This window comes from Furipterus horrens, unplaced genomic scaffold (genome assembly GCF_987537825.1).
Source record: "Furipterus horrens unplaced genomic scaffold, mFurHor1.1.pri manual_scaffold_1, whole genome shotgun sequence".
NCBI lineage: Eukaryota > Metazoa > Chordata > Mammalia > Chiroptera > Furipteridae > Furipterus > Furipterus horrens.
In genome coordinates this window covers 128,828,750-128,853,832 of record NW_028327171.1, presented here as the reverse complement: position 1 = coordinate 128,853,832, position 25,083 = coordinate 128,828,750, and the positions used below count along the sequence as shown (strand labels likewise).

The following is a 25,083-nucleotide window of genomic DNA, read 5'->3' as shown; positions in this document are numbered from 1 at the left end:
AAAAAGTATGAAGAAGGTCTAAGGCAATTACAGGACAACATGAGACAAAATAATATCTGAATCATAGGAATAAATGAAGGAGAAGAACAAGAACAAGGGATAGAAAAGTTGACAGAAAAAATGACAGAAAATTTTCCTAACATGGTGAGAGAAAAAGTCATGCAAGTCCAACAAGCACAGAGAGTCCCAACGAAGAGGAACCCCAAAAGGCCCACTCCAAGGCACATCATAATTAAAATGGCAATATTCAAAGACAAAGAGAGAATCCTAAGAGCAGCAAGAGAAAAACAGCAAATAACATACAAGGGAGCTCCAATAAGGCTATTGACTGATTTCTCAACAGAAACACTACAACCCAGAAAGGAATGGTCAAAAATATGTCAAGGAATGAAAAACAAAGGCCTACAATCACGAATACTCTACCCAGCAAGGCTCTCATTCAAAATGTAAAGTGAAATAAGTAGTTTCTCAGACAAAGGAAGATATAAAGAATACATCTCCACCAAACCAGCATTGCAAGAGATGCTAAAAGGAATGATCTAAGAAAGAGAAGGAAAAAGAAAAAAAAAAAGAGGTAAAGGAACACAGATACAAAGGAAAATGAATAAATATATGTCAATAATAACCTTAAATGTAAATGGGTTAAATGCTCCAATTAAAAGACATAGGGTAGCGGAATGGATATGAAAACAGGACCCACATATTTGCTGTCTACAAGAAACACACCTCAAAACTAAAGACTTACATAGAATGAAAGTGAAGGGATGGAAAAAAGTATTCCAAGCAAACGGACATGAAAAAAAGGCTGGGGTAGCAATACTCATATCAGACAAAATGGATTTCAAAGCAAGGGCCATAAAAAGAGACAAAGAAGGACATTTCATAATACTTAAGGGAACAATCCATCAAGAAGATATAACACTGATAAACATATATGCACCCAAAATAGGAGCACCCAAATACATAAAGAAAATACTAGAAGACCACAAGAAGGATATTAACAACAACACACCCACAGTAGGGAACTTTAACACTCCATTATCAACAATAGACAGATCTTCGAAGCAAAGAAACATAAAGGATATACAGAGATTGAACAACACACTAAACCACATGTACTTAACTGATATATATAGAACTTTTCACCCCAAAGAAGCAAAATATACATTTTTTTCATATGCACATGGGACATTTTCAAAGATAGACCACATGATAGGACACAAAACAAACCTCAACAAATTGAAAAAAATGGAAATTATATCAAGCACCTTTTCAAACCACAATGCCTTGAAACTAGAAATCAACTTCAGAGAAAAAAATCAAAGACACCCAAACTCATGGAGAATCAATAACATGCTTTTAAATAATGAATGGGTTAACAATGACGTCAAAGAGAAATCAACAAATTTCTGAAAACTAATGATAATGAATACACGACAGCTCAAAGCCTATGGGACATAGCAAAAACAGTCCTGAGAGGGAAGTTCATAGCAATACAGGCATATCTGAAAAGGATAGAAGAATCTCAAATAAAAAATCTAACCCTAAAGCTACAAGAAATAGAACAACAACAACAAACAAAACCTAGGGCAATAAGAAGTAAGGAAATCATCAATATCAGAGCAGAATTAAATGACATAGAGACTAAACAAAGAATTCAAAAGATCAACAAAAGTAGAAGCTGGTTCTTTGAAAAAATAAACAAAATTGACAAGCCTTTAGCCAGGCTCATGAATAGAAAAAAAGAGAAGGCGCAAATAAACAAAATCAGAAACAAAATAGGAGAAATCACAACTGATACGACAGAAATACAAAGGATTGTAAGAAATTACTATAAACAACTGTATGGCAAAAAATTTGACAACCTAGATGAAAGGGACAAATTTCTAGAAACATATAACCTTCCAAAACTGAATCAAGAAGAAGTGGAAAGTCTCAACAGACCAATAACAAAGAATGAAATTGAAACAGTAATCAAAAATCTCCCGGCACACAAAAGCCCAGGACCAGATGGCTTCACAGGTGAATTTTACAAAACATTTAGGGAAGAACTAACTCCTACCCTCCTCAAACTATTCCAAAAAATCCAACAAGAGGGAAGATTCCCAAACTCTATCTATAAAGTCAATATTACCTTAATTCCAAAACCAGGTCAAGACACAAGAAAGAAAGAAAACTACAGGCCAATATCACTGATGAACATAAGATGCTAAAATCCTCAATAAAATATTGGCAAACAGGATCCAGCAATACATCAAAAAGATCATACACCACGATCAAGTGGGATTCATCCCAGGGATGCAAGGATGGTTTAATATTCACAAATCAATAAATATAATACATCACCTAAACGGAATGAAGGACAAAAATCACATGATCATATCAATAGATGCAGAAAAAGCATTGGATAAAGTACAACACCCATTTATGATGAAAACACTCAGCAAAATGGGAATAGAGGGAGCATACCTTAACATAATTAAGGCTATATATGAGAAACCTGAAGCCAACATCATACTTAATGGACAAAAACTGAAAGCATTCCCCCTGAGATCAGGAACAAGACAAGGATGCTCACTCTCACCACTCCTATTCAACGTAGTGTTGGAAGTCCTAGCCACAGTAATTAGAAAATAAAAAGAAATAAAAGGCATTCAAATTGGGAAAGAGCAAGTAAAACTATCATTATATGCAGAGGATGATAGTATACATAGAAAACCCTATAAACTCCACTAAAAAACTACTCGATATAATAAGCGAACCTGGCAAAATAGCAGGGTACAAAATCGATATTCAGAAGTCTAAAGCATTTCTGTACACCAACAATAAAATATCAGAGACAGAAACAAAAAAGAAAATACCATTTACTATAGCAACAAGAAAAATAAAGTACCTAGGAATAAACTTAACCAAAGAGATAAAAGACCTGTACTCTAAAAATTACGTAACACCGAAGAAAGAAATTAAGGAAGATACAAATAAATGGAAGCAAATACCATGTTCTTGGATGGGAAGAATCAACATCATTAAAATGGCCATACTACCCAAAGCAATTTACAGATTCAATGCAATCCCTATTAAAATACCAATGACATATTTCACAGACCTAGAACAAATACTTCAAAAATTCATATGGAACCGAAAACGACCCCGAATAGTCAAAGCAATCTTGAGACAGAAGAACACAGCAGGAGGAATCACAATACCAGACATGAAACTATACTACAAGGCCACTGTGATCAAAACAGTTTGGTACTGGCATAAGAACAGACATGTAGATCAATGGAACAGAATAGAGAGTCCAGAAATAAATCCAGGACTATACGGTCAACTAATATTTGGTAAAGGGGGAAGGAACATAAAATGGAGTGAGAAGAACCTCTTTAATAAATGGTGCTGGGAGAACTGGACAGGGATGTGCAAACACATGAAACTAGACCACCAACTTACACCACACACCAGAATAAACTCAAGATGGATCAAAGACTTAAATGTAAGCTGTGACTCCATAAAAGTCCTAGACGAAAACATAGGCAGGAAAATTTCAGATATCCCACATGACAATATTTTCATGGATACATCTCCTAAGGCAAGAGAAATAAAGGAAAAAAATAAACAAATGGGACTACATCAAACTAAAGAGTTTCTGCTCAGCAAAAGAAAATATCAGCAAGATGAAAAGGAAGTCAACCATATGGGAAAACATAATTGCCAACGATACCTCAGACAAGGGACTGATCTCCAAAATATACAAAGAATTTATATGACTCAACATCAAGAAAACAAACAACCCAATTTAAAAATGGGCAAAAGACCTGAACAAACACTTCTCCAAAGAGGACATACAAAAGGCCCATAGACACATGAAAAAATGCTCAACATCACTAGCCATCAGAGAGATGCAAATAAAAACCACAAACAGATACTATTTTACATCTGTCAGAATGGCCATCATCAACGAATCAACAAACAAGAAGTGCTGACGAAGATGTGGAGAAACGGGAACCCTACTGCACTGTTGGAGGGAATGCAGAATGGTGCAGCCACTATGGAGAACAGTATGGAATTACCTCAAAAAACTAAAAATGGAACTGCCTTTTGAACCAGTAATTCCACTGCTAGGATTATACCCAAAGAATCCTAAAACACTAATTCAAAAGAACTTATGCACCCCTATGTTCATAGCAGCCCTGTTTACAATAGCTAAGTGCTGGAAACAGCCTAAGTGCCCATCTGTAGATGAGTGGATCAAAAAACTGTGGTACATTTACACAATGGAATACTATGTAGCAGAAAGAAAGAAGGAACTCTTGCCATTTGCAACAACATGGATGGAACTAGAGAGAATTATGCTTAGTGAAATAAGCCAGGCAAAGAAAGAAAAATACCATATGATATCACCTTACAGGAAACTAAGGAACAACACAGACAAATGAACTAAATAGAACAAGGAACAGAATAACAGTTATTAGAGGGGAGGGAGAGAAGGGGGATAAGTAAGGGAAGGGTTTAGTCAAAGAACATGTATAAATGACTCATGGACATGGACAATGGAGGGGGATATGATTATGGGAGAAGGGGTGGGCTGGGTGGGGGGGAGCAATGGGGGAAAAGATGGGACAACTGTAATTGAAAAACAAAATAAAAATTCTATATAAAAATATTTGATTAAACAAATTATAAAATTATTTGATAAAATCACGTCCCTTTAGACAATTCTTTTTAAAAAATTCCCTTAACCATCAATTTTTATTTTGCAAATGTATTAAAGCTGATGTTTTCAAAATATCAGTAAAGTTCATTTACACAATGGTCTACCAAAATCCTCTAATAAGCAGCACTTTCCCAGTTTCACTAGCACAATTCTTGTTGACATTCAAGATTACGACCCTGAGATGCAGAAGGACCTGGATATTATGTAATCTATAAAAAAATCTTGTATGTGTAATTTTAGTGTTATATGTATTTTATAACATTCACATTCTTTAAAAATGTATGGTTTATAAGATATTTAATTCTCAATTAAGGAGATCTCTATTTTTAACCATGACAAATAAGAATTTATTGAATCACAAAACAAAGTTAAATATCAGTACAGAATTTTTTCAAATAAAGAAGTTAGATATCATTGAGAGTACTTTGCCTTTACCCTAAAAATTGCACAAATATCTAAAGAAAAACAGCTTTCAAAATCTGGTTATAACTTCTACACATTATAAGCCTTTGGGCTTTGAAGTATTTCCTATTCCAATTATATTAAACCAACCCCTCCCCCCCACACACACACCATTTTGTTACTTAAAAGCTTACAAATATTGAATTGATACATGGTTCCACTACATCTTTTAGCATTAGCCAATGGCACATCTCTTTTCTCTCTGCTAACCCCTAGGAATATTAAATAACCTCCTCCCTTCAGGCTGCTGGGAAGGACATAGATTCTTTTTTTTTTTTTTTGCAATATTTGCAATAATGACAACATTTACCACAAGATCCCCATATCCAGAACAGAACTTCATAGAAGAGGGAAGAAGCCCCTGCCCTGCTGAGTCCAGACAGGAAAGAGTATTTGCTGAGAAACAACACTGCTCATATGCCTCTCAGATCTATAGTAGTATGAGCATAGCATTAAGGAGTTTATCTTAGAAATCAAAACACTAAAACCTATATGATAAAATATATCTCCTAGTCCATAACACTGACTTATCAAAGAACCTATGCAACATAATCAGCTCTCAAACTGGAGAACCAGTTTCATTTTCTTTTTTTTCCATCATTTTTTAAGTTGTTTTTCTATTACAGTTGTCCCACTTTTTCCCCCATTGCTTCCCCCCACCCCTCCCACCCCTTCTCCCAGTCAATCCCCACCCTGTCATCTATGTCCATGGGTCATTTTTACTAGTTCCTTGACTAGACCCTTCTCCTTCTTCCTCCCTTCTCACCCTCCCCTCTCCCCCCTTGAGAGAACTACTGTTCTTAAGATAAAAAAATGAAAAGCTAAAAATGCAAAAGAGTATCCATTTCTTTCGTTACTTTTTATATCTCTATGTAGTAAAGCACCTTGGGGGAGAAGGCATAAAGGATTATTCATGTGGGTATCCTTTATAATTTAGTCATATCCCTTAATTTCATTAGCTGTTTTTAATAATATACCTAAAAATATCTAATAAGTAGTTTGCCTTACCTTTTGCATACACATGTCAGCTATTATGGATAGTGGTATTGTAAGGCTTAGTGCAAGGGTGCCTATTAATGATGAGGTAAGAAAGCAGCCCCTAAAAAGAAAAAAGGAAAACACACATTTCCATATTACAAGAGTAAAAGAACCAAAGAAAAACACTAATTAAAGGCTATCTATCCTAAAATATAGCTGTGAGAAATCAAAAGCAAAAATAAAAGCTCAGGATAGACTGAGACATAATAAATAATAAAGTTACTAAGATAATTCTTAAAATCTTCAAATATTGAAAATCCACATAGAAGTATAAAAATTTGAGGTATTTTCTGCTATTGTTAAAATCTGCTTACAGATATTTTCTACTTTGAATGTGTAGCTTATTTTTCCTTAATATTTTTACAATACTGTCAAAAGAGCTCTGGCTGGTGTGGCTCATTGAACTGAGCACCAGCCTGTGAACAAGTCACTGATTTGATTCCCAGTCAGGGCACATTCCTGGGTTGCAGGCCAGGTCCCCAGCTGAGGGTATCTGAGAGGCAACCAATTGATGTATATCTCACACATTGGTGTTTCTCTCCCTTTCTTTCTCCCTCCCTTCCCCTCTTTCTAAAAAATTAAATAAAATCTTTAAAAAAAAACTGTATTAAAAAATGTCAAAAAGAGTTGTGATAATGATACTAACAAAGCAGGAAGCTTTATTAAAACTGTAGGACAACACCTCACAACAAAGACTTTAAGAAAGTGATAAGTCAACATGTGAGTCTGTCATCAAACCAAAAAATATCTCACCCTCATGAGAACTAAAAGTATTTATATATGTGCTGCTCTTTTCCTTTGGCTTAGCACTGAAAAGAAAAAAACTGAGTATTTTTAAACAATATTTCCTTGTTGTTTTCCATTTTTCTAGGAATTGTCCTAACCAAAACCTATTTTATTTTCACCAATATTGGTATCAAATTTTAATATATCAATCTGCATATAATTATGTTCATCTGAAGAAACAATGAAGGAAAGCATTATGTCATATAGATGAGCCATTTATAAAGACTAATAACTTAGGAGAATAAGAAGAAAATAAATTATAGCCCAAATATAATGTAATACGGTAGGACTACAGACCTATGGAAATTACAGGCAAGCAAATTCTAGCTCAGCATGTGTTAGAATTAATAATGCTCTCCTGCGATAAAAGAGGCTATCTCTTGAAAGTGACACTTGAAGTATTCAATAGAGGCTGGACAGTTAGTTCTTTTTTTAAAATCATTTTTAATTTTTCACTTATAGTTGACATGCAATATTGTATTAGTTTCAGGTGTACTAATTGATCATCCCAATAAATCTCAAACTCATCTGACACCACAGTTATTAGAATATTATTAACTATATTCCCTATTCTGTACATTGCATCCCATAACTATTCTGTAACAACCAATTTGTACTTCTTAATCCCCTCAACTTTTTCATCCATCCCACAAATACCATCTGGCAACTTCAAAATGTTCTCTGTATATATGAGTCTGTTTCTGTTCTGTTTGTTCACTTATTTTGTTTCTTAGATTCAAGTGTTGCTAGATATGTATCTATTGTTATTTTATTTTTCATATTTTTTATTTTTTTCTTCTTCTTCCTAAAGAAGATGCTTTAACATTTCATGTAATACTGGTGTGCTGGTGATGTACCCCTTTAGTTTCTTTTCTTATCTGGGAAGCTCTTTATCTGTTCTTCAATTCTAAATGAAAGCTTTGCTAGGTAGAGTAATCTTGGTTGTAGCTCCTTGCTTTTCATCACTTTGACTATTTCTTGCTACTCCCTTCTGGCCTGCAGTGTTTCTGTTGATAAATCAGCTGACAGTCTTATGGGAGTTCCCTTGTGGGTAACTAACTGCTTTTCTCTTGCTGCTCTTAAGATTCTCTCTTTGTCTTTAACCTTTTGTGTTTTAATTCTGATGTGTCTTGGTATGGGCCTCTTTGGGTTCATCTTGTTTGGAACTCTCTGTGCTTCCTAGATTTGTATATTTATTTCCTTCACCAAATTAGGGAAGTTTCCTGTCATTTTTTCAAGAAGGTTTTCAATGTCTTGCTCTCTCTCTTCTCCTTTTGGCACCCTCATAATGCAAATGTTGGTATGCTTGAAGTTGTCCCAAAGGTTCCTTACACTACCTTCATTTTTTTTGGATTCTTTTTTCTTTTTGCTGTTCTGATTGGGTGTCTTTGCTTCCTTATATTTCAAATCACTGATTTGATTCTAGGCTTTATCCATTCTACTGTTGATTCCCTGTAAATTATTCTTTATTTCAGTTTGTGTATCCTTTATTTCTGACTGGTTCTTTTTTATGGTTTCTATGTCCTTTTTCATGTGGTTGAAGTTCTTACAAAGTTCTTTGAGCATCCTTATAACCACTGTTTTGAACTCTGTATCTGGTAGTTTGTTTGGTTCCATTTCACTTCTTTTTCTCAAGATTTCTACTGTTCTTTCATTTGGGATCTATTTTTTTTGTCTCCACATTTCATCTGCTTCTCTATGTTTGCTTCTATGTATCAGGCAGAGCTGCTATGTCTCCCAGACATGATAGGTAGGTAGGTAACCTGTAGGACCCAGTGGTGCAGCCTCACCAGTCACCCAAGCTGGGCATTCAGGTGTGTTCCCATGTGGGTTTTGTGCACTGTCCTGTTGTAGTTGAGCCTTGATTGCTGTTGGTATCACTGAGAAGAACTGACTGCCAGGGCAACTGTCTGCAAGGTCTGGCTGCAACTACAGCAGAGGAGCTGCTGTGCAAGAGTCAAACCTATAGAACAGGATCTGCTTCAGTGGGGCTTTGGTGCTCCTTGTGTCTACCCCTTGAGTGTGTCACTTATGGAGGTGGTACAAGTTATAATCCAGTGTAGTCTGAAGTTGTCCACCAGGTGCACTGTCTCTGGGGCCTCCCTAGAGGTACAACTTCAGCCAGTCTGTGCCCTTCTTGGGTCTACCTGACAGAACTATAGAGCATACTGTAGATGGCTGTTACTTGTGCTGGGCTTGAAGGTGCCCAGGAGAGGCCAAGCTGCGGACCAAGGCTGGCTGCAGCTAGTGCCAGGCCTGGGGCCACTTAGTGAGAGGTACGGGTCACACTGAAGCCAGATGCTGCTTCTTTGAGCAATTTTAGGAAAGTCCAAAGCATGAGGCAAGAGAAGCCATTTATATGAAAAAGTTACTGGAAATGGATTGGGTGGGCCCCCAAGTTGGTGAGAGGGGGTATCAGGGAATCACCAGGGTTGACAAATAGTGTTAGCCAGGCTAATGGAGACTCAGATATGGCACCTACTTGCTGACCTTGGGGGTGGGGGATGTTGTCAGGTCTCAGAAGAGAAAAAATGGCCTCTGCCAGCACTTCTTTCTGGGAGAATGTTGTCCCTCCTCAACTCTAGCTCTGTTGCCAGACAATGAGAGAGTGATTTTGAGTAACTCTGTGTGGGTGTCCTTTAAGAGGAACTGCCTGGGATTCCAGAAGCCCTCCGACTCACTCAGCCACAATTCCTACTGCTTTTTTTCAGTCAGAAGTTTTGGAGACTTCTCTCTCTGGCACAGGAACCCTGGGTTGGTGGGTCTGGTGTGAGGCTGGGACCCTTTGCTCCTCAAGGGGGACCTCTTCAGCCAAGATATACTCTCAATTTTATACCGCCACACATGGGTATGGGACCAGCCCATTCTGTGTCTCCACCTCTCCTACTATTCTTGATATGGCTACTTCTTTAAATTCCTAGTTGTAGGACTTCCATTCAGCTTGATTTCAGGCAGTTCTGAATGATGGCTATTCTGTAGTTTAGTTGTAATTTTGATGTGGTTGTTGAAGAATTTGAGTACTGCATTTACCTATGCTGCTATCTTGACTGGAAGTCAAGGACTAACCTCATGGCTGGAGAATTAGTTCTTCTTGATGCAGTAAAGAGAACTCAAGTACTAACAGTTTCTACTACTTATGAGCTGCTCTGTGAAATGAAGGTTCAGTGGTTAAATACATATATACACACACACAGTGGTACCTCAGTACTCATCATTAATTCATTCCAGAACTCATGACAAGTGTCAAAACCAACGAGTACTGAACAATGAAGCATTTTCTCTTGCAGGGTGATGTCATGATTCACACAAGTTCTAGCAAATGAGACAAGTCCCAAGCAAGTGCCAAGTGCTGAAACATTTTTTTCTCATCAAAATGCATCGAGTACAGGGTTTGATGAGTTCTAAAGTTGACGAGTACCGAGGTATGACTGTATATCTTTATAACGTAACATATGTTCTTAGAGATTTATAACACAAAGTAGAGTACAATCATAAAAAATCTTATATGCTTCTTACAGTTATTTGGAGTTACCAACATCTAGAATTTAAGGGATATGTCTGTTTCATTACTTACTAACTTTACTGCTACTGAGCTATTACTATAAATACCTTAAATGCTTGAGTATAGAAATATATCTGAAAAATAAACTTTGTATCTGAAAAATCTATCCCAGATAAGGATAAACATAACTTTGATCATATTATGGCTTTCAGTGTCCAATTTAACTAATCAATAATAAACACTCATAATACACAGTAGGGAATATAAATTGTGTTCTCTTTGTGGAAAATGATTTTGCAATTCTCTATCAAAACCCAAAGTTTACTTGCTTGACTCAGTCTTTTCCACTGAGAGGCATTTATCCTACAGAATGCTAACATATTTATGCAAAGACATATATAAGGATATTCAATATTGTATTATTCACAAAGCAAAAGACTAAAAACTTAAAATGTCTCTCAATAAAAAACTGGTAAAACATTTTATTCTATCCATATATAAAATAATAGATTAGAGTACAGTATTTTAAAATACAGGCTTTTAAAAAAGTGAATTGAATCTAAGTGCTGTTATGTGAAGATTTATAAGACAATGTGAAAAAAGTAAAGTACAGAACAATATCCATAGCATGCTCCCATTTGTGTGTTAAAAATAAAACAAATTGAGGGGAAAATTAAGAGACTGAGACATACTTCTATATGTATAGAAAATATTGTAGAAGGTGTAGAAGTTAATTGTGGTTGCCTCTGGGTAAAAGGAATAGAAGTTTATAGCAGGAGGGAGATTTCCTTTGGATTGTAAACCCTTTTGTACACTTTTGTATGTATTACTCTTTTAATTTTAAAAAAGTTAATTAAAAAAGAGACTCAGTTATTGAAAAACATGCTATTTGTTATTTCTTTAAATGTAAAATTTTCCAAGGGAGATTACATGTCACAACTCATGTACGATCATTCTGAAAACCTATAATATATTCTGCTGAATATAATGAAACTCTTGTATATGTTTATTAAAAATAAAGCTCTCAATAATGAATGAGCATTTTAATATCTGTAGGTGGCACAATCCATGTTTACTATGAGTCTCACTACAATAACCTATCAAGGACCAAACTAAACCCTTCTTTAGTCTAATATCCAAAGACAAATTTAATTATTTCTCTCAAACATGTAAAACTACTTTGCTTTAATTTTCCAATTTTAACTAAACTTAGAAAACTAGAGAATTTGAACTCACATTAAAATACAATGAATGAATAATTATTTAAAGCATATGGTTCACTGGGTTGAACCATATGAAACTGCCATCAAAAATGACTGAAGATCAACAATTCCTTATGGTTCAACTAAGTTAAATCACCACACAGCTGGTAAGTAGTTTCATCTGCTCAGAACCAAGAGTAAAGAGAGGCAAAAGAAATGGCAGAACAAAAGAAGTGACAAGGCAAGAGGACAAGAGGGATATGATATATATTTATAAAATAAAATATGTAACACTTTTTGGTTAAAAAGTGAACTCCTAAAATGCATGTAAATATGGAAAAAGGAATTAGTAAATGAATTCTGAAATCAAAGAGTTTCAGATCAGCAAAGGAACTTAAGATAAGTACATGAATTACTACAATACAAAGTAAATCTTTAAGTACTACATGAAAGAGAATGAGTGTTGAGAATATCAAGAAAATAGGTATTTTCTTACCTGGGAAGGAGAAAGAAGTGTAGGGAGAGCATAAAAAAAGACTTCATACAAAAGCTATTTTTGTTGCAGTCTTTTGCAAGAAAAAACTAATCAGTAGTCCTAATTGTCATATATTAAAATTTATTTAGGAGCTTAAGTACAATTTGTGTTTCTTTTTAAGTTCCTATTAGGTGGAAGTAGGACTAAGTATCAAGCTCTATATTTGAAAGGGTTCTTAAAATCCATACATGATATTGCCTTCCAACACTTTAGAATTATTATCACATATCAACATATTTGATATTATAACATTTCAAGGTATATTAACATGTCTAACCAGGGTTAAGGGTTTACATATGTGTCTTACTCACATTAAAAGTCCTGAGAATAAACAAAACAAAAAAGTCTATCAATAGCCAAATAGACAAAGACTCTAAAATAAGCAAAGGCTTTTAAACAAGCCAAGTCCCCCCCATATTCTCATTCAGAACTCACGTCGTTAATGCTTAGGATACACATCTTGTAAGTCTGGATGTCCAATAGATGACACCTATCATTTGCATAACAATAATTCCAAAAACACTTTACAATTTAATTTAGATTATTCATATTCATTCATTCATTAAGTATTTATTAAACTTCTTTTATGTGTAAAACACTGCACCATACAATGGATAATTAGAAGTTAAAAATAAAAAACAAAGTTCACACTTTAATGGAGTTACTGTATTAAAATTATTAAGTGTGGGGGGTGAGAAGGTGCAGAGGAAGGGCCATCAGAAGACAAAAGAAACATAAAAGCTTAAACTATCGTGAAGTTCATAAACTGATAACTAATAAATCACAGGGTAATAAATAGTACATACCACAACCACAGGAGCTCTGAGAGAACTGTTCCAATAAGGCCATTAATGATAATGCACATTAATACTACTTTATTGGGAAATTCAAAGTCCTCAAATCCAGTATAATGAAGTAAAAAGAAACCTGGCCATAAGAGCAGCAGATTAAACAGACCTACAAAACCTAAACATGGATAAAAGAGACAAAAGTTAGTTTCTGTGATTTATTTAAATTTTCCAAACTTAGAACTCTATACTTAGAAAACAGATTTTGTACAAAGAGCTCAAACAGATTTCCTTAACTGGAAATTCTGTTTCTTTGTTTTTAAATCAATCCTTGGGTAAATAACACCAAAAAAACTGTATCAAACAACTGGTGATCACTGAGTCTTCAAAGTTCAAATGTCCACAGTGCATGGAGCAACTACTACAGAATAAGCCACTTAAAACAATTCAGAAAGAAGGGTTGTTAACTTTACCCACTAATAATATACAGGGTAAGGCAAAAGTAGGTTTACAGTTGTTAAGTATGCAAAAGTGTTTGTTCTTGTGTTTTTATTAATTGTTGTATTATTTTCCCTATGAACAACTATAAACCTACTTTTGCCCAACCCTGTATTGTCCTAGAAGTTAAAGAAATAACTAGTGTATGTGTGTGTGTTTGTATATTCAACCTAATTATAAGAAATTTACAGTTTGTTCTCTGATTCAACTCATAGTTATATTTAAAGCATCTGTGCTATACTAGAAATAATGGAGGAAGGGTCCAAAAAAGGATAAAATTCTTCATTCCTATCTTCCCAGAGCTCAACAGCTAATTTGTGAGATAACATATACATAAATACTTATTCAATGTACAAACCAAGCACAGACTACTTATAAGGAAAGCTGTAGTGTTTAGTGGTTAGAAGTGTATGCTCTGCAGCCCGACTGACCGGGTTCTGATCTCAGGCTCTACCATTCACTAGTAGTGTAAACCTTAGGCAAGAGCAGAACCTCTTTTAAGCATCAGTTTTTCAGCCTATACATGTAAAACAATATTTAATTAGGTTATTGGAAATATTACATAAAACACAAAATATAGCATAGTACCTGGCAAAGAGTAAACAGTAATAAAGGCTAGCTATTATTATAACAATGCAAGCTTATATATGACTATATAATGTAAAGACTATAGTAAAGACTATAAAGAAAAATTATTTAAATTTTATAGTAATTTTTATTGCACTTTCTATACAGGTAAACATCACGGATTTACAATGAGATACATTAATTATAGAACTTTTTTTTTTAAGTTAAATTATAGTAGATACATATTTTATATAGGTTGCTAAATAATAAACTAGTATTTAGGATACCTGGTTAAATCTAAACAAGACTGGAGTACCCACTCTCACCGGCCTTCTCTAAAGAACTGTCTTGGACAGCAAACATGTCTGCCTTTCCCAGGAAGTTCTCACCTGCCTACCCTACACCCTCTGCAGCCAATGACTGCACTCACAAGGCTGGCCCTGTGGCTGAGATCCTAATGGTTCAAGGCCAGGACATCTCAGAGGAGAGGAGTGCCTAGACACTAGGCTCTACCTCCCGCCTGCTCTATCTTGCTTCTCTCAGTCCCTTGTCAGTTTTCCCTGCAAAGCACCCCCTCAATAAATCATCTACATTAAATCCCTGTCACATACCCCAAATCTAGGAAACCCAATTTAAGACATCTAGTGATACAAATAAAATGAAACAAAATGACACATATACAGAAGGGGCTCATGATCTAAAAGACTTGCATAACATTAAAAAGTTGTGATTAAAATGCCAAAATTTGGCATTATCAAGAAGCAAACCTATTTTCTGGTCCCTGAACTATCAAGCCTATGAAAACCCACATAAATGAAGTGTTTGGACCTACAAATAATCTCATCTTTTTTCCACGCCCTTCAGAATCTGGCCTGCATATCTTCTTGTTTTTCCCTGAAGTGAATGCTCAGCACAATGACACAGATCTACTCACCATGCCCACCCACTAGGTTCTCACTTACCCATGCCTAAAGAACCCTACACATTCCAGTCATAACTTCTTTTTTTCTAATCCTGTCTGTTATAAAGCTCAGATCAAATCCATATTGCTTTCTATATCACATCATATATGAACAAGACCAATCAAGTTATTTGTCTATGCAAATTTTCTCTATTAAATTAAATATTAGCATTTTATTCCATCACAGATGGAATTTTCTATGACTAAAATAAGACATTATTAAAATGCTCTTCATGTTTAAGGTATATTTATTGAATTTTATACTTAAAAGGAACTTGAATGACAAACGTATTTTTGTTAATCTTCAGGAAAAGATATTCAAACTGTTTTTAGCATAAAAATCTTTTCCTGCAACTTAAATGATAATGCAAAAATGCCTACAAAGCAGAGCTGTCCAGTTGAAGTGGTAAAGGAGTCCAAGAAACAGACCCGCACATACAACTCCACATCCTCCCAAACTTCCCAGGATCCTTTGTAAATCAGTTTGGAAGCTACTTATCTAGTTCAATTTCCTCATTTTTCAGATGAATATGAGATAAAGGAAGTTATTAACAGCTATATTCCAGGTCTCCTGATTCCCTGTAAGCTGTACCTTAAACCCTCATCACTAGGCTTCTTTACCTATTGGTATTCCAATATCTTTTGAAAGATATCCACAGATATCCTACAGATAACACAGTTTTTTAATGAAATGTTTTTTGGCAAAAGAGAATTTATAAATATACCAGGTATTTTATTTACCAAAATTAAGAACTAATGCCAGAAACTATAATTGGGTAATTTGAAAAATCTATGTCATAAAGAGTCCAACTCTCAAAGTACAAATGAAAAAAACCTTAAATGGCCCACAATTTTTAATGAAAATAAATACATAGTCTGGAACAGTATTATATATGTCATTTGGGGGCAGTTTCCCAATCCTATGTTTCTAACAACTCAAAAATGGCAAAATGTATAATATAACAGGTATACTCTCACTGCTTATAATACCATGATTCTGTCATATCATTGAGGAAAATATCTGATTCACAGGCTGAAAACATTAATGCAAAAAAAGGAATTAGAAGGAATTTCTTTCTTTACCTCACACTGAGGAAATGGGCAATCCCTCATAGGTACACAACTATGCAGGACAAGGTAAGAGAAAAACACTGAGATAGGACTTCATGATCTTTAAAATCTGAAGGTTTCCAAGAACCATATTGATGGGGGTATGGGGAAGGCTTCTCTATTCCCTCTAAAAACCAAAAACAAAATCCTAAGTTAATCATTCAGAGTAAATACATCACAAGTTAAACATATTCTTACCAAAGAACATTGGAATATCCAACTTATCTTCTCTGTCTACTTTTCTCTTAATCATAACAATATAGACAGCATAGAGCATGGCTCCAACAAGAGACCAAATGGAACCTGTAAAGATCAACATAATGATTTAAAGCACTTGTTCATTAACTCATTCAATACACACACTTATTCAAAATCTAACAATTGTCAGATCCTATTTCAAGAAACAGTGTACATATATGAAAAGATAAAGTATAGCCCGCTGATCATTGTCCTCCAGGAGTATAGGAAGGAGTTTAAAGTGTAAACAAATAAATGCAAAAACATTCACCTCAATGATCTAACCAAACACTTATACATGTGATAATACTAAAACTCATATAAGTAACACTTTGTTTTTAAATTTTGAAATGCATACCTATTTCCCCTACATAAACAACTTTGTCACCTGGCACAGTCCAACTTTAACAATGCTTCTTTCCCTCTCTAAGCTGTTGCTTATATTGTTCTCCCAACTGCATGTGTCATTTTAAATTATTTATTTGTTTGTTTATTTATTTATATATTTTTAGAGAGAGGGGAAAGGAGAAAGAGAGGGAGAGAAACATCACTGTGTGGTTGCCTCTCACTGGCGCCCCCAACTGGGGACCTGACGTGCAACCTAGTCATGTGCCCTGACTGGGAATTGAACCAGCGACACTTGGCTCACAGGCTGATGCTCAATCCACTGAGCCACAGCAGCCAGGGCCTGCATGTGTCATTTTTAATATACATCCCACTACTATCTTCAAGGCCCTGTAAAAGTCCCATCTCAGCCATAAAGTATCCTCTTTTCTACTCTGCTGAATTTCCTACCTTCTATTTTAGACAATTTATACTTACTATAATTAAATGCGGTAGTATTTTATTCTCTATTTGCTGCATTTTGTAAATCTCATATACTCATTACAATCAAGAATTCCTTGAAAACTGCAAATTAGGTAATTTATACTTTTTAGTGTCCCAAAATTATCTAGAATAACACAGGGCTCACAGTATATGCATAACAAACACTGAATCTCTTTTAATGTATTAATCCATTTTCATAAACATTTAAGTAAATCTTTAAAAACAGCTAAATAATGTGCTGCCTACCAAGTCACCATATTCAATACTTTAATCAATTATCAAAAATCCAATGTTTTATTAAATATGTTTATTATCAAACTTTTTAAAACAGCAATGGGAAAGCATGCCAACAAAATCTCACATACACACAACAAATATGTGTATTGTTTTACACATACAAACTGCTCTAGGTGAGAAAGAGTTGAGGCAATTCAAGACACAGCTCACTGGACAGTAACCAGGAATAGTTTAGAAGTATTATTTTATTCAATAAACTTCCAATAACTAAAGTACCCAGAGGAAAAACATTAACTTTGTTTTTGTTAAATCTATGCAGTGAATCAAAAACAAGGAAACAACTGGCAGATATCACCTTAAAATTATGTCATTATTATCATCACTAGTAACATCAACATCATGTGTCTTCTGATACAATGTGCTGATCTGAACATTATATCACTTCCATGGTATTCTTACCAAAACATGCACAACATGAATTTAACTGTTAGGAAATAGCAGACAAATCCAAAATAAATGAACATGCTACAAAACAACTGGACAGTATACTTCAAAACCTGTTAAGGTTATGACAGTCAAAAAAAAAAAAAAAAAAAGAAAAGAAAAGATTGAGGGATAGTTGCACAATTAAAGGAAACTTAGGAGACATGACAAGTAAATGCAATAAGTGATCCTGAATCAGAAAAAGAACATTAATGGGAAAATGGTGAAGTTTAAAAGGGACTAACAGACTACGTAATATAATTCTTTAATGTTAACTCCTCATTTTTATAACTGTACTGTAGTTACGTACACAGTTAACAAAGAATCTGGGCAAAGGCTATATGAGAACTTTGTAAACTATTTCTGAATTTTTTTTAACACTATTTCCAAAGGAAAGTTTTTAATTATTTATTCTTTGAAGATTTTATTTATTTATTTTTACAGAGAGGGGAAAGGAGGGAGAAAGAGAGGGAGACAAACATCAATGTGTGGTTGCCTCTTGCACACCTCCAAATGGGGACCTGGCCCACAACCCAGGCATGTGCCCTGACCGGGAATTGAACCAGCGACCTTTTAGTTCACAGTCTGGGGCTCAACCTACTGAGCCACACCAATGTGGGTAAAAAGTTCTTGGTTTTTTTTGTTTTTGTTTTTAATAAGGCCCTGTTAGCGCCCACCCTCTGTGTGGGTTTGTGATGACAATAAGTACAAAACGTCCTTGTACATATACCCTAACAGAAAGAATGCAGCATCAGATACTTACCTATTGTATTTCTTCCAGCAGATTTTTCAGACCCTGACAGGTTTACCAGTACGACACCTCCAATGCTATGAGAATAACAGTCATTACTGATGAGCAAAATAATAAATTCCTTAAAGTGACTAATCATAAAGATAAAAATTATTTAAATGTGATCAAGACTAATTTTGGGATAAAACTGTCAAAGAATTCATGATTTAATTAATATCTAACAGCGTTATCAGTATAGTGTAAAGTGCTATAATATTAACCCATTTAATCCACACAAAATGCACAATATGACCTTAAAGGAAGATATTATTGTTATTGCCATTCCTATTTTACTGTGAGAAAACTTAGCACAAAGAGAGGAAGTCGTCGGCAGCCGTCCGTCTCGAGAGACGATGGTGTAGCTTCTTAAGAGTCCATCTGCACCGCCGAGAATGGTTGTGCAGTCCGACTTGGGAGTGACACGGTATCTGTCTCCTCCCGTGTTGAATCGACATCTTGCGATGACGCTGGAGTGTCCTCTCCAGTGAAGCTGAAGCTACAGAGCCTGGGCAGGGTGATATGGAGGGTCTGCTGTTGCCCATGCAGCAGACCCCCCCTCTCTTCGCAGCTGAAGGGTCCAAGGGAAAGACGGAGTCAATACAGCTTGGCTTCAGGTGCGCCGCAGGAGTTGCCGGTGTTGACTACAACGTCAAACCGCCTTAGGGACTCCGGCTCCGGATTTTCTGTCAGGGTTTACTCCCTTAGCCTTTCCCCTGAAGAGGTATGCCGCAAGGCAGCGGAGGTTTTTTGGAGTCAGAGTTTTCCTTCTCTGATGTGCCCTGACTGGAAGATCGAACCAGCGACACTTAGCTCGCAGGCAGACGCTCAATCCACTGAGCCAAACCAGCCAGGGGAGAAAGAGAGGAAGTACTTGATCAAAATCACACAGCTGAGATCTAAGAAGTCCTCTCAGAGGATTTAAGGGGAGTGCCCATGGACACAGAGCAGAGCTGTGATTTACACTTCTAACAAGCTAATACTAATCTCTCTATTAAGTCATTCTGCTACCTCCTCTAATTTCTGATTTTCTCTCACAAAAACAATTGCTTTATCAAACCATCCCATCTTTTTTGAGTCCTGTTGGTGAGCAAAGGCCTTTTGTGACACAAAGCTTTTGGCCTTCAAGGGATTAGAATCTCATAGGGAAGATAAGACAAACATACACAAAGTTAAACAAAAATAAAAGATTGAAATATAGTTATTGACAATACTGAGGCTATATAGTAACACAAAATGAATGACTGAGGCTGATACAATCAGAGAAGACTGCATGTTAGATTTCTAGAAGTGGGAAAAGTAAAAACCAAAACCCAAAACAAAAGGGGAACTTGTTTTAAGAAAAGGAAATGGACATTTGGGAGCTTATGAGCATTAAGCTGCCACAGTAACTTAAATGTAAATGTCAGTACAATACTTAGTAAATCTGCAATCACATGAATGGGAACTAAAGCTGCCTTGGGGTCCTTCCCTCAGGTTACCCTCCCCAACAGGGTTTAGAAAATTAGTCAGGGATGCAACACAAGGCTGAGCAGCATACTGTCCATTTAAAGCTTTCTTCTATCCTCATCTTTCTTTGCCTATACAGTGTACTATAAGTTATCCTCCATCACTACCAGAAAATTGTTAAATAGAGTAAACCCGCTATTACACTATATTCTTACCTTAAAATTACAGCCAATAGTTTAGAAAGAGTAAATCTATCTCCACTGTTGCTTGGAAACACTGCAGCAAGGATTAAGGTAAAAAGTCCTACGGATAGAAAAAGATGAAAAAAAAAATACATTAGCTTAAATACTGTCAAAATTATTTACTACCAATGTGATTTTTAAATAAGTAAATTATACACCTAACTTTTAAACTAATTTTGTCATTTTTAAAAAACTAAGAAGACTGTAGTTACCTAGGCTGAAATGTTAAAACACCATACATAAAAACAGCCTCTAAACTAAACCATGTTTATTTCAGCAATACAGATCAAGTATAGTCCCATTTTTTTAAACTAAGAGAGTTAAACTGAGCAATCAGAGTAACATTCTGACCTCATCATAATCAAGTTTGCATGTTAAAGTTATTTTTACAACTTACAAAGCACTCTTTTTATCTTCTAGATTTGGAAGGTGATTCAAATTTAAAAATAAAATACCTTTTATAGGACAAATTATAGTTCTAAGATAAGCAATTACATTTAGCCAAAGGGTCTAGAAAATATTTTTGGAAAGAATATGTGAAAGAAAGGATAACTATAATACAAACAGCCAGCACAATGGTATAAAAAATATTATAAAGTATAATAGCACAAGGCTATGGCATAAAACTATAAAGATTAAAAAGTAGTTAAAATATACTAACCTAATGAGAACAAATAATTTATAACAAGATAAAAATGTGTGTATATGTACACACACGCATGCACATATATATATACATATATATGTGTATATATATATATGTGCATATTAGAAATAGATCTTGATTCATAATGCAGATTTTGGAGATACATTCCTTACCTGAAGTTGAAGACAAAATATTAACAATAGCAACTTGTGTGTCTGAAAGTGCTTCTTGATATGACAAATTTGCCAAAAACCACTAAAGAAATAGAAAACAAAGTGAAACATAATGAATGACATATTTATATTTGCCATTAGAATTTATAGTCCCCCTCCTTTTTTCTTCCCCTAAACACTGTTATCATGAGAGGTTTTAAAATCTGCTTTGTATTGAAAAGTCATGAGCCCAGAGAGAGGATAAATGTTTATTATCAGACCTAAGATATTTTTCCTTAAAAAATTAACAATAGCTGGTTAAAAATTAACATTCAGGTCTTTTCTAAAATGAGGATTAAATTTAATATCAAATCAACTTTAAAATTTTCTTTATCCAAGCACTGATTGTACTCTATTAAGCTTATATAAATCAAATTTAAGTTGGGAGAAATTCTCAAACATTAAAATATATACACATGAACACAGCATGACGAGAAATGAACTTGATGATGCCTATGGGGATAGATGAATCTAGCTAGCTAGCTAGGTTGCTGGATAAAAGGCTATATTTACTTTGAAAATTAAAAAATTGTGAATTTACTGGCTAACTGTGATCATTTCTCTGATTCTGTTTGGAGACACAATACAAAGAGTTCTCACATCTTTAGATATAATAAAGGAAGTTTCTCAGTTATGAGAAGTTTTTCTTCTTTTTTCCCTTTTGTTCGTCTAGGCTAGGATATTCTTAATTCCCAGCCCTGTGCCTAGTTTGATTTAGAGAATAAGAAATAAGACCTCTTTTAATGAAGCCTAATATGTATGTGTGTGTTTTTCTGTGCGTGTCTTGCATGTGTGTGATCAAAAGTTCATTTATTGTCACTGCTATCAGATATTCTAATGCATATTACCACAATTCATCCATTTTTCTGTTGATGGACACTTTTTGACTATCTCAAACAACGCTGCTATGAACATTCTAGTGTATCCCTCCTGGGGCATATATACACAATCAAGGTAAGTTAACGACTTGTCTGTTTTTGGCATCTCTGTTACTGAAACATACTGATTGGATAATGATAATCATAGTCCATTGAAGAATAACTTGTCTCTATTGAGAGGGACATCTCTTAATCTCTCTCAGAACTTGTGGGTAATTATTAACATTTACATTTCATTTCAATGAAGCAGTATAGACACATGATTTTTGAGCATACAGCTGAGAGTCTAGTCATCTCCAGTCAGTCTAAACTGTACCTCCAGGCTAAAGTCAGAATAAAACTATAGCAAAGTCATTCTGATTCTACCTGTAGACTTCTGACTGCCTAGATCAGTGATTTTCAACCAGTGTGCTTCAAGAATTTTTAAAACATGCTATATTTGACTATTTAGTCAAAGGTACTGACCTCTTTTCCCTTACATTGTCAAATTTAAAAAAATAATAATAATGACAACAGCCAATACAACAATAGCCGTCCATTGTAAATGAACCAAAATTATACCCATTTTTCTCAGATCAGCAAAAAAATATTTTTTGGTGTGCTGCACAATTTTAGTAATTAGTTTATGTGTGGCATGAGATGCAAAATATTGAAAATCGCTACATTAGCCGATAGCCGCATGGGCTACTGAGCAACTGAAATATGTCTAGTCTAAACTGAAATGTTTGTAAGTTGAAATTGAGAAGAATGGTGACATGAAAGATCCCTTTGGTCTCTCCTCTTGAAGTTTCAACAATCTGAACAGCTATAACTCAAAAAAGGATTCCCTGCTCAACACACAAACACACCTGAGAAATCTATGCATTGAAACATCTAAAGGTGGGCAAGTGGGAGAAAACTGGGGAGGCGAGAAGGGAGAAAAGCTGAGATGAGCCAGGGATGCAGATCTAAAAATGGGAACTCATGGCAGGGCTCAGGCTAGAGAGGGGAGGAATTCAGCCAAGAGGAGCAAAGAGACTGGGTGGGCATTCCTGTAGAAGTGGACAGTACAAGCTGCAGCTGAGCCCAGAGACCTTGCAGTCCTTGTGGCCGCAGTTGTCAGACAGTCCAAATACGAGATAAAAATAACAAAGCCAGAGACCCTGGCTGCCCCATAATCTCCCAGAGCTCATCTCCTTTTGCCCTTGGTGTCAGGTTGCAGAGCACAATATCTGCAAACCCAAGAACCAGTACTACAGAATCACTTCTTTCCCTAGGCAATGCATGCACTCTGTGACTGGTCCTGGGGTTAGGGTACAGGGTGGATCCCATGGAGGTTCAAGGGCACCGTTACCAGGAAGGCAAAGCAACAAAGAATCCAACTGGGTTCCCCCAGCCCACCCCATCCCTATACATCGTTGCTACACTTACAGCAGTGTCTGGCTGCAGAGGACAGCATTAGGATTTAGCAGATTTGGGGCCCCATTGCCCACCACATTGTTCTGTGAGGTTGGACCCCTGGAACTGGGGTGACCAGAGCCAAAGAGAGGAAACCTTCTACCAAGGAAACACCACCCCATGAAGGTCTGAATAGCTAGAGAAGTGCAAGAGAGCTAAAAATCTGTGATCCAGTGCCACCTAATGGAAAATAATAGAAAAACTTCTTTGTGCAAATCTGTTGAAGAAGTTCCACTCATACATAGATGCCTAGACAGAGAAGGAATCCATCAAATACCATGAATAAGCAAGGTAGCAAGGAAGTTCAGAAAGAAAATGAAAAATCTCCAGAAAACAAACTTAAAAACATAGAAATATGTGATATAAATGACAGAGAACGTAAGATTTCAGTTCTGAGAAATCTCAGTAAGATGCAAGAAAATACAGACAGGCAATTAAATGATCTCAGAAAACAAATCAACAAACAAAATGAGTACTTGACCAAAAATATTAACACTTTAAAAAGAACCAATCTGAAATTCTGGAGATGAAGAACTCAAAAAAAAAAAAAAAGAGATCAAGAATTAACTAGTGAGCACAGGAAATAGAGTGGACCAGATGGAGGAAAGGATTAGGGATATCAAAGATAGAGATCTAGAAATGATGCAGAGAGAAGAGAGAGATTTGAGCATAAAAAAAATGAAAGAACTCTATTAGAACTATCTGACTCCATCAGAAGGAGCAATATAAAAATAGCAGGCATACCAGAAGAAGAAGAGAGGGAGAAGGGAAAAGAGAGCCTATTCAAATGAATACTTAATAACATTCCAAACCTATGGAAAGAGCTAGATCCTCAAATCCAAGAAACAAACAGAACACCTAATTACCTCAACCCAAAAGGTCTCTTCCAAGGCACATTGTATCAAAACTGTCAAAAATTGACAAAGAAAGAAATCCCAAGGCAGCCAGGGAAAGAAGAAAGTAACCTATAAAGAAAAGCTCATTAAGTTATCACCAAACTTCCCAGCAGAAATTCTACAAGCTAGAAGAGACCGGAATCAAATATTCCAACTACTAAAAAAGAGAAATTACCAGCTAAGAATAATATACCCAACAAAGTTATCCTTTAGATACGAAGGAGAAATAAAGATTCACAGACATACAGAAACTGAGGGAATTTATCACCAGAAGACATCCATTGCAGGAAATACTCAAGGGCATTATTCTACCTGAAACAAAAAGTAAAAAGTCACAATAGTACAAGTAAGATCACCAACAAACTTACAGCATAAACAGGGATAATTTAAGACAACAAAAACATAAAAGGGGAGGGGATAAAGGTCTGAATTTGTAAAGTAGGATAGAGATCAGATGCATTCAAAAGAAAAATTTGAACTACTGTATACATAAAACTTTCTTTTTCATAAACCTAATGGTAACCCCACACAAAAAAACCCAAGCTGAGACACACAGCTTAAAAAAAAAACACAGGAAAGAAGTATGGA

The 25,083-nt window shown here is 35.4% G+C and overlaps 1 protein-coding gene across 3 annotated transcripts in view; it reads right to left on the bottom strand.

The window, feature by feature from the left end:
- The window catches only part of SLC35F5 (solute carrier family 35 member F5), a 52,730-nt gene that overhangs the window by 12,178 nt on the left and 15,469 nt on the right, over positions 1-25,083 (bottom strand). For all 3 annotated transcript variants that reach the window (XM_090279411.1, XM_090279407.1, XM_090279409.1), the window contains 6 exons: positions 21,246-21,327; positions 20,400-20,487; positions 18,712-18,776; positions 16,362-16,466; positions 13,046-13,205; positions 6,185-6,275 (listed from right to left, as the gene is read on the bottom strand). In XM_090279411.1, coding sequence (XP_090135537.1) covers positions 6,185-6,275; positions 13,046-13,205; positions 16,362-16,466; positions 18,712-18,776; positions 20,400-20,487; positions 21,246-21,327 — 591 coding nt within the window. The remainder of the gene's footprint in view (positions 1-6,184; positions 6,276-13,045; positions 13,206-16,361; positions 16,467-18,711; positions 18,777-20,399; positions 20,488-21,245; positions 21,328-25,083) is intronic.